At 34.0% G+C, this 14398-nt stretch overlaps 1 protein-coding gene across 1 annotated transcript in view; it reads left to right on the top strand.

Annotated features, from left to right (window-relative positions):
• The window catches only part of LOC132746878 (uncharacterized), a 78141-nt gene that overhangs the window by 23650 nt on the left and 40093 nt on the right, over positions 1–14398 (top strand). Inside the window, exons 2-3 of the mRNA XM_060736156.1 lie at positions 1541–1799; positions 12386–12484. Coding sequence (XP_060592139.1) covers positions 1628–1799; positions 12386–12484 — 271 coding nt within the window. The 5' untranslated portion in view covers positions 1541–1627. The remainder of the gene's footprint in view (positions 1–1540; positions 1800–12385; positions 12485–14398) is intronic.

The raw sequence follows: 14398 nt of genomic DNA, 5'->3' as shown, positions 1-14398 counted from the left end.
GCTGCAAGAAAGACAGTCACTAAAACACACATCTATGAAAAAATAATGAAATGCCTTTAAGATAGTAAATGCCTAACCTGTTGACGACTCAACTGATTCAGATACCCATGTGACCTGAGTGCGAACCAAGATCAGGCGTACCCCTGATAATGGACTGCACAGTCTTCACTGTTTGCTTTTCAGTTGTTACTTTGAATTTTTCCCTAAAATTGGTAAAATTTATTCTATCCCAATTGAATGACTGACAAGTTCATTTAACTCATTCAGAGTGTGGTAAGGGTGAAATTAGGTTGAATGGACAATGTAGAAAGAAATTTGACAAGTAACTTTTTAGCAAAAAAAATATTAAAATTTCAAATTTTACAATCTCTAAAACTTAAAAGAAAAAGAGAATCAGTGTAAAGTTATATGACATTTTACTAAGTTATGATTCAATAAAATTTAGACCAGATTGTGTCTGAGTTTTTTGGTGTTTTTTACATAGATTATAAACTCTGATCATCAGTCAGTAATATCACCTAAATAAATAAATATCTATGAGGTAAAAACCATATTGCAAAAATTATAACTTTTATTTTTTTACGATAAAAAATTTACCACCTGCTAATACTTCTTTGGTGTTTTTATATTTAGTTATACCTGTTAAAAGCATTATTGAGTTTCCATCATGTTGGCTTTGTAAATATTTTTATAACTGATTTCTTACTGCTTTCGGTTGAGGGGGGGGGGGGGGTTGGAGATATGTATATATTATTTTGATATCAATGGTTCTATATGAGAGATGATGATTTTTTCAGATGTAAAATAATGATTTGAACATCTCCTCTGTTTGTTCAACATTTTATTTTTGTGGTACTAATGACATTAGAAGTGTTTGTACTCGATAATTACACTCTCGTTGAAGTAGAGGGTTACTCCTCCAGGCATGCCATTTTTATCTTATTTCCTTCAATGAACTCCGATAGTTTATTCCATTTGTAAATTTTTCACAATAAATATTTCAACGAAATCAAAATCAAAAAGGAATGGCTTTTATAAATCAGGTGCAGTTATTAATAAGGCATTAGTTTCATATTAATGATTCATCGTTTTATCATGATATAATTCATTGTCTGATTTATATTGATGTATAAACCCTTAAACCTGCTAAATTTGTGTTAATGAATTTCCCATGCTTTGAATTTGAAACAGTCCATTGGAAATTTAAGGTACCGATCATTTCCACTTATAAGACGTATTTTTGAGACTTAAATGTCAAATATAGAGTGGGTAGTGTGTCTTATACAGGTATAAATCAAGTACTACAGAAATATTTCAATTTCAATATAATAAAAAAGAGAAACTCAGTTCTTATAATAGAGCCTTGTCAAGTCAGCACAGATGTGTATATATATATTACTGGTGGAGGAATACCTCAGGTGCCCCTCTATGCACTATTTAAGGCTGGCTGGAACAGGTTATTATTCAAACCCAACCTTAGTAAAAGGGCTATTATGGTTATATGTTTATTAATCAATCTTGTGTCTATTTATCATTTCAGGTCGTAAATTCCAAAGAAATCCTACATAGTCAGAATGTCTCCGGACAAACAGATGAAAGCCTTATCAAGTCAAGTACCTCAGTGACAATGACTAGACTGCAAGCTTCTGGGCATACTCCATGGATCGTGTACAGTTTGGTAGTGATTGCTGTGTGCTGCACACTGGGTATGGTTGTGATATATGGGGCAGCAGGATTCAAACATAGCAGAAATGATTTACCAGTCCTCAAGTTGACCTTTCCTGGCGATAAACATATAAGTAAGTATGATGTAATGATAAAATTCAAAAAATGCAGTGCATGTATTATGCCAGCATGAAAAACACAATTTGAATGTGTAAGAAATAATTATCATGACTGGTGTTTTTTAGAAACAATTATTTGTGATTGCAAGAAAACACTGACTCTAATTTGAGCTTGTACAAAAACAACAGCATATCTTGTGCTTTCAAGAAAACATGATTTGTGCTTGCATTGTGAAAAGGAAATTTTAGCTTTGCAAGAAAACATAATATTTGTTCTTGACGGAAAATATGATTTATATGTCTTAGGAAAGATAATTTATACTTGTTAGAAAACATAATTATTTTGTTCTTGTAGGACATGTAAGAAATTTTTTTTTTGGTAAGAAAACATAATATTTATGCATGTATATTATAATTCTTCTCAATATATTTGTGAAATATGTAAAACACTTAAAAACGGGTCTCAAAATATTTGTTTGTTTTGTGAGGTCATTGCACATCGTCTCTGAATCTTAATCTTACATTTTGTAATGTATTCAATTACATCTCATCAAACAAACATTTATCTATGAACTTATATCCAACTTGGCCAGTAAATTCCTGGACTTTCTTGAATCAGGGAAGATCTAGCATATATAAAATATAATTTTCTTCAGCGATATGACACCTGGTGTCAGTAAGTGTCAAAGAACATTTTCTTGACATCTGTTTCTTGATGCTTTAATTTGTTAATAATTTGCGACCAAATTGGATAGTTGTATGTTACGTCTGCTATTGTCAGATGCCGTCTGCTTTGGAGAAATGAGGCAAGGGATTATGGGATAGTGACTGAATGATGTTGAATGTCTACTAAACTATATTAAAGATGTCGCATGGATCGTATTTACTCTATTTATTGATGATTTGGTTTCCGCTCATCCTGTTACAGGACATAAAGTATGACATTAAGATGTCTGTTAGGTGTAAATCTCCCTTCCATGAAGTGTAATGTCTCTCAAATAACATCCTGTTCTCGAAATTTAAAAGCCGAGGGTCGCATTTGTCATGTTCCTTAAAGAAAAAAAAAATTAATGAATGTAATGTTGAGACTATTTTTCGAGTAATTTCTTCACTTCTTCTCCCCAGACACCAGGTCTGTCATGGTATTGTCTGATTGAATACTTCAGAGATATTTGAGAGATTTTAATGCTTTAAGTTAACAGCACAGTTTTGTAAATATTTCATTCCTTCAGCATTGAAATAAATCCTAGTTTTATTCCAGGCAGTTTGTCACTATTATTAATGGGGTACTTTCATTTAATAGCTGGCAAAGTTCATTGTTTTGTGAAGTAAATAATTCTTGAATGATTTGAAAATTGCATTTGATTCTGTTACTTGATCCTAATGCTAGTTGTAGATTTTGTTCAATATATAATTTTCTTAAATTACCTGTCAGGAATTGTTGAGCCCATTTACTGAGAAAATTTTCCCTCTGTATAAAAAATAAAAATAATTCGATAATATTGAAATTAAATGATGTTGAATTCGTATCCCTTGGCTTGTGTTCCAAACCAAACAGGACATGATGATGAATGAAGTGGAAAACATACTTTACTGTTTAAAAAACACAATAAGACTGATTAAGAACAAATTTGTTCCCTACGTAATATTAATAAGCAATCTGAAGGGGGCGTATTATTTTGTTAATAAATCATTATTGTTCTGTAATTTGTGAAATACTTGAAGAAACTCGAATATATTCTTACATATGTAAGATATTTATATCTACTTCAAGATGGTTGCAGTAAATCAAAGATAAACATTTTATGATGTCATTAGAATCTGATGATATAACCCACGTGGGTAAAGATGTAAGATGGGTGGTAATTGTTATAATAAAGAATTCTGCTGAGAAAATAGTATCAAATACCAATGCGAATTATTTTGATCAGATATTTACACTTAACTTTTAAATGATGATATGTAAGTGCATTCATTTTATATTGCATTTTAGTTTATTAATTTGACAATTTATTTGGGTATATTTTCTTCTAAGAGGTTTTCAAGTTTAAATCTTTATAAAGGCAGGCAGTACAGGATCTTATTCTTTGTGAAATCTCCTTATCCCGGTAACTGCAGTTTTAAGGAACTCAAATCATAAGTAATTAAGAGCCGCAATTTTCATAGAACAAATACAGGTTAACTAACTAAAAAAATGACAAGAATAAATGTGTATAATAATACTGGTTTACCAGCGATTGATTTGATAGAACAAATTTTTGTTAATTTTCTGGGGAAAAAAAAACAATTTAATTTTCATACTAATTCTAAGAATAATACTCTTGGTCAGCCTGCAGTTACATTCATAGATCTAATTCTGGTTAATGTTTTTAAAAAGAGCAATTTCTTTAATAAAATCGATAATTCTTAGCTAAAATATAATTGATGTAGATACTCTGGTACTCTCTTGCCCACCTCAATAAATAGTAAAATAGTTTGGTCTTTGAATGAACACATTTTAGTCAATTGTATGCAACAATGTAACATAAAACAGAATCTGTTCTTTTCTTGAACTCAGTGGCATAAATTGAAGTATGTGCACCACCCTTGGAGTATGTTTGTATAATTTATCTAATGGTTTCCAAGCCATTGTTTATTCTAGACTTTATTAGCACTTGCCTCACCATTTCCTTGTATTGTTTATTCAATTCGTTATAGCTCTAAGTCTGTACTTTCATAATTGGCACATTAAATGAGAATGATTTTATCTTTTGGATGGAAAGAAAGGGAAATAAAACTGTATAATTGACTCAATAATTACACATTGTATTGTGAATAAAGCAAGCATTGTTAAAGAAGGGGGAATGTACTTATAAATACCTGCAGTCACTGCTAGAATTGTAGGTAAGCTTTTCATGAATAACTTGTTTTGTCCTGTTGTGCTGTTCAAGCGGTTCATCGCTTTAAGGTCTTTGCATGCAGTTGAAGAAATTTTAAGTCTTCATTGGTGAACAAGTTAGCTGGATTTCTATGGTGATGTTAATGAAGCAGATTGCATTGGATTTTTATGCCACCGCAGCATATAGCGATTCACCTGTGTGTGTGTGTGTGTTTGTTTGTTTGTTTGTGTGTGTGTGTGTTATATAGATTATATAGTGAACTTAAAAAATCTTCTTGTGAAAAACCACTAGTCCAATTTCAACCAAACTTGGCAGGATTGATCCTTGGGTGAAGGGCTTCCAAAGTTGTTCAAAGAATTTAATTCCATGCAGAAATCTGGTTGCCATGGCAACCAAAAGGAATTATAAGAATAAATTTAAAAAATCTTCTTGTAAAGACCCAAAAGGCCTAGAGCTTAGATATTTTGCATAAGGCATTGTCTGGTAGACTTCTACCAAGATTGTTCAAATTATAGCCCTGGGGTCAAAATCAGCCCCGCCCCGGGGGTCATTGATTTTCACTATATGTACATATAGTAAAAACTTAAAATACCTTTTTAGCTCACCTGAGCTTGCTCAGGGTGAGCTTTTAGGATCGGTGAATGTCCGTCGTCCGTCCGGCCGTCCACAATTGCTTGTGAACACTCTAGCGGTCGCATTTTTGCCTCAATCATCATCAAACTTGGTCAGGATGCTTATCTAGTTGAAAGCTCGGATGAGTTCGAACATGGGTCATCTCGGATGAAAAACTAGGTCACAAGAGCTAAAAATAGAAAAACCTTGTGAACACTCTAGAGGTCACATTTTTGACCCAATCATCATCAAACTTGGTCAGGATGTTTGTCTAGGTGATAGCTCGGATGAGTTCGAACATGGGTCATCTCGGATGAAAAAGTAGGTCACAGGAGCTATAAATAGAAAAACCTTGTGAACACTCTAGTGGTCACATTTTTGAACCAATCATCATCAAACTTGGTCAGAATGCTTGTCTAGTCAATTGCTTGGATGAGTTCGAACATGGGTCATCTCTGATGAAAAACTAGGTCACAGGAGCTAAAAATAGAAAAACCTTGTGAACACTCTAGTGGTCACATTTTTGACCCAATCATCATCAAACTTTGTCAGGATGCTTGTTTAGATAATAGCTCAGATGAGTTCGAATATGGGTCATCTCGGATGAAAAACTAGGTCACCGGAGCTATAAATAGAAAAACCTTGTTAACACTTTAGCGGTCACATTTTTGCATCAATCATCATCAAACTTGATCAAGATGCTTGTCTAGGTGATAGCTCGGATGAGTTCGAACATGGGTCATCTCGGATGAAAAACTAGGTCACAGGAGCTAAAAATAGAAAAACCTTGTTAACACTCTAGTGGTCACAATTTTGACTCAATTGTCATCAAACTTGGTCAGGAAACTTGAATAGGTCATTGCTTGGAATAAATCTAACATGGGACATCTCGGATGAAAAACTAGGTCACATGAGCTAAAAATAGAAAAATCTTGTTAACACTCTAGTGGCTACTGTTGTGATCCAAATATTCTGTTAATTGGTCTGAAAGTTTTTTTTGATGATTTCTAAGTCAAGATCAAACATGGGTCATCTTGGATGAAAAACTAGGTCACACCGCCCAAATATGGAAAAACCTTGTTAACATTCTAGTGGTCACATTTTCGACTCGATTATCATCAAACTTGGTCAGGATGCTTGTCTAGGTAATTTCTTGGATTAGTTCGAAATCGCATGTGAAACTAGGTCACCGGAGCTAAAAATAGAAAAATCTTGTTAACACTCTAGTTGCTACTGTTTTGATCCAAGTATCCTGGAAATTGGTCTGAAAGTTTGTTTTGATGATTTCTAGGTCAAGTTTGAATATGTGTCACCTGGGTAAAAAACTAGGTCGCACTGCTCAAATATGGATAATCCTTGTTAACACTGTAGTGGTCACATTTTTGACTCACCTGTCATGAGACTTGGTCAGAATGCTTGTCTAGGTAATTGTTTGGATGAGTTTGATAATTCAGGTGAGCGATCTATGGCCATCATGGCCCTCTTGTTGTAAAGACCCAAAGGCCTAGAGCTTAGATATTTTGCATAAGGCATTGTCTGGTAGACCTCTACCAATAGTGTTCAAATTATAGCCATGGGGTCAAAATCAGCCCTGCCCCGGGGGTCATGGATTTTCACTATATGTACATATAGTAAAAATTTAAAATACCTTCTTGTAAAGACCCAAAAGGCCTAGAGCTTAGATATTTTGCATAAGGCATTGTCTGATAGACCTCTACCCAGATTGTTCAAATTATAGCCCTGGGGTCAAAATCGGCCCGGCCCCGGGGGTCATTGATTTTCCTCATATTTACATAGTAAAAACTTATAGTAAAAACTTTAAAAAAAATTCTTCTAGCAATTGACAAATGCTAGAGGTTAGATACTTTGCATGAAACATTGTGAAGTGAACCTCTAGCAAGAATGTTCAAATAATAGCCCTGGGGTCAAAATTGCCCCCGCCCGGGGGTCATTGATTTTCAATATATACATATAGTAAAAAATCAAAAAAATCTTATGTCTGAAGGTACAAGGCTTAGAGCTTTAATATTTGTTAAATGATATCATCTATAGGTACTCTACCAAAGTTGTTCAACTTTTGCCTCTAGTGTCAAAATTAAAAGTGAACTTTGATATCAGCTGACCTAGATTTTGACAAAGTGTATTACATGTTGTCATGAAATTTTAGGCTGTGTGAAATATGACCTTCACCACCAAATTCACTAGACTCAAGTGCATTGATATATTCCTACTCTGATCTTTTATTGAGTTAACAATAGATTTAACCACTAATCTGATAATAAGAATTAGATATGCATTATGACAATCTTCCTGAAAATCTGTTCCTACACTACTATTTAGTGTTGTATTATTGCGGTGGCATAGCATTTTTCTCAAATGCAATCTTGTTTAAATTGAAAAGCAGATTGCATAGACTTAAACTTAAATTGGAGCGTGTTGGCTGATCGAAAAATATTTTCAGTCACTCGTCCTGCTTGTAAATCCATTATGTGCAGGCAACATTTTTCTAGTCACGTCCTGCATCAAGGTCTCTTAAATTCCACTCACAATTACAAGCGGATGGATGGAATTTCCAATCTCGTCTTAGGGCCTCATATTGAGCCCATGGGCACAATTTTTCTCTTAAGTTTTGTCTGAAATTTCAGGATTTTCATCGGTCATTGTACATTTTGCATGCCCTGACCAATCAAATACAACTTACCCGAGTTCTGTGTTTGAGCTGAGAAAATTGCTTTACATAATTTTGACCCTGGCTGCATAATCGTAAGGCTTTGTCAGTAAGACATGTATTGTGCCAAGTTTCATTTCATTTCTTACAGAGTTTTTAAGAAAATTCAGCTTCAAAGGGCCTCTATTATCAGTACCAATCAAACAAATTTCATAATGCAGTGTTTGTTAAAAGTTACTTAAAATTGCTGTACAACCTCTGCTTAGCAACACCCTTTGGAAGCCAGCCGTGATTTTGGTTGTTGCTGAAAGGTTTTGCTGTAGTGAGAAGTTGAGTTTATTGTTTAACTTTAAGCACAATGGATACCTGAATAGTTGTTTTAAAGAGGTTATTGCTTTATAAAAGGCTAATCTGCAGACATTTCTCTGTACTTTGACCTCGGCATGCGCAAATTATATTTTTCTCACCACTTCCAGATAGGATCAAATGTTTGAAAGACAGACCATGTTTTTTTCTGTTTCTAATAATCTGAATATTAAATGCTAAGAAAAGCTATTATCATTTATTCAGTTGTCAAATATTCATATTAGATTTACTTTAACTCCAGTATTTGAGACATTGGGCTGAATAAGGTGGAAATTAATGTCAACTTGTTCTCTTACCAAAGAATTGTTCACACATATTGTAAAAGAATGATTACATTGATGAAAGCAGTTTTTTTTATATTTTTTTCTTAGAAAATCAATTGAATATGAGAAAATTCTTTGATCGAATAGAAATTGCATGGTGGTGCTGATGGTGGTTAATGATGATGATTTTGAAGGAGATGATTGTTAAGAAAAAGATGATGATGATGATGATTGTTAAAAAACTATGATGATGATTTTAAGAAGATAAGGGTAGTTTGATGAATCATGATCATGATAACTTTCAAGTAATAAAAATTGTGATGCTGATGATGATGATGATAGTGATGAAGATGATATCATGATGATGATGATACTGGGGAAATTCATGGTATTGATGATGATTGTGCATAATAGATTGTGATGCTATGACAATGATGTTGTTGTTAATGATGTCAATTTATTATGCATGTTATTCAGATAACGACAAAAAACTCCAACAACATCAAAAATATACATGTATAATTAATTTTGGATAAAGCAAAGATATTTAAATGTTTTATGCATGGAGCAGGTCAATATTGCAACAGTACAATGTTAACATGCAAACATATAGACTTAATGTTCATTAAAATTGTAGTGAACAAGAAAATTTATTTGCACAATAGCCATTATACTGTCTGGCGAAAAGATATATATTAGTCTGCAATAATGAAAACAAATCTAGAAGTTTGTAAACAAAATATTATGAAATGAAGATAATTTTTTTTTAATGAAGTCAAAAGACATTGAATTTCACTGGGTTAGGAGAAGATGAAGCTTGGACAAGACTTGATTTGGGACCTTCTTCTGTACTGTCCTAGGGGTTTTATAAACTGGGCTACTAGTCTGACTTCTTTACACATTTCTTCTCCAATAGACTTACTTGGAAATTAAGAATATCTGGGTTTTTCCCAGTTAGTCCGTAAGTACAAACAAACTTTTACAGTTTCAGCTTTAAAAATAAGCTTAACAGGTTGATGGGTAGTGCACTGTGATGCTGTAACGGTAAAAGTTTGTTTGTATTTGGAAAAACCCACATTTCCCGATTTCGGGATAACGCCTATGAGTTAACAGTTCTATAATTACTATGAATGAAACATTTATTGTATTAATTGAAGTGTTGAAAATGATTATTATATTTTTCATTTGATTTTATTTAAGACATGACTTCTGAAATTCTCAGTCTATGAAATCATGTTTCCATCAATAGATTTACGTAGAAAAAAGATCTATTGCCATTGCTAAGGTTGTCTGGGAGTGCAAAAAAAAGAAAGAAAATAAAGAATGATTAATTGAAAGTAAATGTCCCATTTGTCTCAAAACATCACTCAAAACATGGTATCTAAATGTATCTGGGTGGAACTGATGAGGGGAAATGAACATTTTTAACTTGTTTTTGCTTTTCTTTTCTTTTTTTTGTCTGTAAAAATAAGGAGAGAAATTGAATCAAATGTTTGTGTAGAATGATCTTTACATTTATTTGAGTTATTTATTGGATCACTATTGGATACTTAAATCTTGGGTTGCTGATAGCAACTAAATTTACTAGTATTATCTGAGTGCAGATCAAGCTGAGCTGGCACATCTGTGCTGTCTGATCTTGGCTTTATGTACATATGCATGTACTTAGTTATTGCCCCAATATTATTGTCACGTTAGCGTGACGCGCCTTTTTATATGTTATTGCATTGACGTCATTATATGAGTTGACTTCTGGTAATAAGAAAATAAACAAACGTTACATCTCTTGATTATTTAGTGTTTACACAACACTTGGTCTGCACTGCTCTCTTATTGTCCCCCGCCTTTTCGAAGAAAAAAGGGGGATATAGAAATAGGCTCCGTCCGTCCGTCCATCCGTCCGTCCGTCACACTTTCGTGTCCGGTCCATAACTTTGTCATTTATGAAAGGAATTTGAAATAACTTGGCACAAATGTTTATTATAATAAGACGATGTGTCATGCGCAACAACCAGACCCCTACCTCCAGGGTCAAGGTCACACTTGCTCATTCAAGGTCAACATTGCCTATTTGAGGGAATATGTCGTGTCCGGTCCATAACTTTCTTATCTATGAAGGGATTTTGTAAATACTTGCCATAATTGTTCACAATAATCAGACGATGTGTCATGCGCAACAACCAGACCCGTACCTTCAGGGTCAAGGTCGTACTTGCTCATTCAAGGTTAACATTGTCTATTTGAGGGTATATGTCGTGTCCGGTCCATAACTTTCTTATCTATGAAGGGATTTTGTAAATACTTGCCATAATTGTTCACAATAATCAGACGATGTGTCATGTGCAAAAACCAGTCACCGACCTTCAAGGTCAAGGTCACACTTGGAGGTCAAATATTAACATAGTTTGCTACAGGGTATATTTCGTGTCCGGTCCATAACTTTGTCATTTATCAAAGGAATTTGAGATAACTTGGCACAAATGTTTGTTATAATAAGACGATGTGTCATGCGCAACAACCAGACCCATCCCTTCGAGTCAAGGTCGTACTTGCTCATTCAAGGTCAACATTTCCTATTTGAGGGTATATGTCGTGTCCGGTCCATAACTTTCTTATCTATGAAGGACTTTTGTAAATACTTGCCATAATTGTTCACAATAATCAGATGATGTGTCATGCGCAAAAACCGGTCACCTACCTCCAAGGTCAAGGTCACACTTGGAGGTCAAATATTAACATAGTCTGTTACAGGGTATATTTTGTGTCAGGTCTATAACTTTTTCATAGATCAAAGGATTTTGAAAATACTTCGCACAAATAGTCACTATAATAAGAGGATGTGTCATGCGCAACACCTGCATCCCTACCTCCAAGGTCAAGGTCACACTTAGAGGTCAAAAATTAACATAGTCTGTTATAGGGTATATTTTGTGTTGAATCTAGAACTTCTTCATAGTTCAAGGGATTTTGGAATAACTTGGCACAAATAGTCACAATAATAAGCCGTTATGTCAGGTACAACACCTGCACCCCTACCTCTTAAGGTCAAGGTCACACTTAGAGGTCAAAGGTTAACAGAGTCTGTTATTTGGTATATTTTTTGTCCTGTCCATAACTTCTTCATAGATTAAGGGATTTTGAAAATACTTGGCACAAATAGTCACAATGATTAGATGATATGTCATGCGTAACATCTGTGTCCCTACCTCCAAGGTCAAGGTCACACTTAGAGGTCAAAGATTTACATAGTCTGTTATAAGGTATATTTTGTGTCCAATCTATAACTTCTTCATAGTTCAAGGGATTTTGAAAATACTTGGCACAAATAGTCTCAATAATAAGACGTTGTGTCATGCACAACACCTGCTCCCCTACCTCCAAGGTCAAGGTCACACTTAGAGGTCAAAGCTTAACATGATAGATTTTTAAATTCCGTGTTCCATTTTATTTTTTTAACAAATTTATTGTTACATTTGCAGATCTAGTATTGATCATAATTTTGGACTGAATGTCCTGAGATCCATACCTCAATCTTTTGAAATAGCACAATTTTATGCTTCATATAAAACTCCCGGGGCGGGGGGCGTTGGTAACTCTGTTACAAATTCTTGTTAAATAATTAAGGCAGTAATTATTTCTGAAATATTTCCCTTCAAAGGATAAATGGTTTCATCCAAATTTGAAGATGATTGACAAGTCTATTTAAGACATTTAGCAGGATAAGGTTGAAGCTAATTGGGGAAAAAAAACAACAAAAAAAACAATCCTTATGGATAAGTTTCATTTTTATGTATCTGTAATCTTTATCTTCAGGACACATACGATCATACTCAGAAGAGCCCAGTATTAGAGACGTCAGCATGAACAAAGAGAACAAAGGTTCAGGTCTTCTCACAAGGCTACAACTCTTAGGTAAGTTTGATAGCATAAAAATTATCCTCCAATCACCAAAGCAAAAGAAGGAGCATTCTTTGGAACTGTTGCAAGGATTTATTTCCAGCAAGTACCCATGGCATAAATATTTGCCTCAAACATTAAGACGACTTTTATTCTTTCAGAAACTTAGAATAAGAGCTTAAGTACAATTTACTGATACCTGAGTCTATCTAATTCATACTTGGAGAGTTTAAGCACTTAAAGTCAATCCTTCGCACAGTGGTCTACTTAAAATTATATAGATATTTAAATCATACTTCATTTATGAAAGTCATGCTAAATGACTGTTTCCACTTATTAAAAAAGGGGAAGAAAAGGGAAACAATGATGACATGTGCATAAATGATGATTATTTGATATTGATGTGATGATGATGATTATATGTCTGAGAACAATGAAGATGAAGATTGTTGTTGTAGTTGATGATGATGATAACAATAATAAAGATGATGATGACAATGTCATTATTATGGTGTTTATGATGGTCTGGTAATGATGATGATGATACTTATGATACTGATGATGATGATAATGATGATGATGGTGGTGGTCTGGTATTATGATGATGATACTGATGGTGATAATAAGAATGTGGTGATGTAAAGACGATGATGATGATAGGGACCATCGATCATGATGATGACAAAAATTGTGCATAGAGACTGCACTAGAATCCTTTTTTTTTTTGCCTAATTGACTTATACCAAAGTCCTTTTCACGAGTACATCTATATAAATATTGACTTATTGATATATACTGGCAATATTTTGTTCAGTATTGCTAGTGTGGGGGTTGTTAGATTTTTTATGCGGAAACTAATGATGTTCATTACTGTTTTAAGATGCTTTTGGGATACATTTAACAGCCATCATATTATGAACCATTTTCCTTATTAGGAGTTTTATTCAGGTTTTTAACCAGGTTTTCCGAAGGAAAAAACTGGTTATTAGATTGAGGTATGTCGGCGGGCGGACGGGCGTAAACAATTTCTTCTGTGCGCAACTCCTCCTACATTTCTCAACGGATTTTGACCAAACTTTCACAGAAGCTTTGTCATCAAGTGCCCTGGCGCATATTGTCGGGGTTTTGCGATTAGATAATATTTGACCTAATTATGGCCCTTTGTTTTTTTTCCTTATATAGAATATATAGTGAACAATTTCTTCTGTGCGCAACTCCTACATTTCTCAACGGATTTTGACCAAACTTTCACAGAAGCTTTGTCATCAAGTGCCCTGGCGCATATTGTCGGGGTTTTTGCGATTAGATAATATTTGACCTAATTATGGCCCTTTGTTTTTTTTTCCTTATATAGAATATATAGTGAACAATTTCTTCTGTGCGCAACTCCTCCTACATTTCTCAACGGATTTTGACCAAACTTTCTCAGAAGCTTTGTCATCAAGTGCCCTGACACATATTGTCAGGGTTTTTTGCAATTGGTATATATTTGGACCTAATTATGGCCCTTTGTTTTTTTTCATTATAGAGAAATATAGTGAACAATTTCTTTCTGTGCGCAACTCCTCCTACATTTCTCAACGGATTTTGACCAAACTTTTCTTAGAAGCTTTGTTATTCAAGTGCCTGGCACATATTGTCGGGGTTTTGTGATTGGATAATATTTTACCGAATTATGGCCCTTTGTGTATTTTTTCCTTATACAGAATATAATAGTGAACAATTTCTACAGTGAAGCACTTCTCCTACATTTCTCAACGGATTTTGACCAAACTTTCACAGAAGCTTTGTCATCAAGTGCCATACAGCACATATTGTCGGGTTTTGTGATTAGATAATTTTTTACCTAATTATGGCCCTTTGTTTTTTTTTCCTTATACAGAATATATATAGTGAACACTTCTTCTCTGCGCAATTCTGTGCGCAAAC

This window comes from Ruditapes philippinarum, unplaced genomic scaffold, assembly GCF_026571515.1.
Source record: "Ruditapes philippinarum isolate M1 unplaced genomic scaffold, ASM2657151v2 ctg3539_1_1_1_1, whole genome shotgun sequence".
In the NCBI taxonomy this organism is placed as follows: domain Eukaryota; kingdom Metazoa; phylum Mollusca; class Bivalvia; order Venerida; family Veneridae; genus Ruditapes; species Ruditapes philippinarum.
Note: the sequence above shows the minus strand (reverse complement) of the source record. Positions and strands in the feature narration are given on the sequence as shown.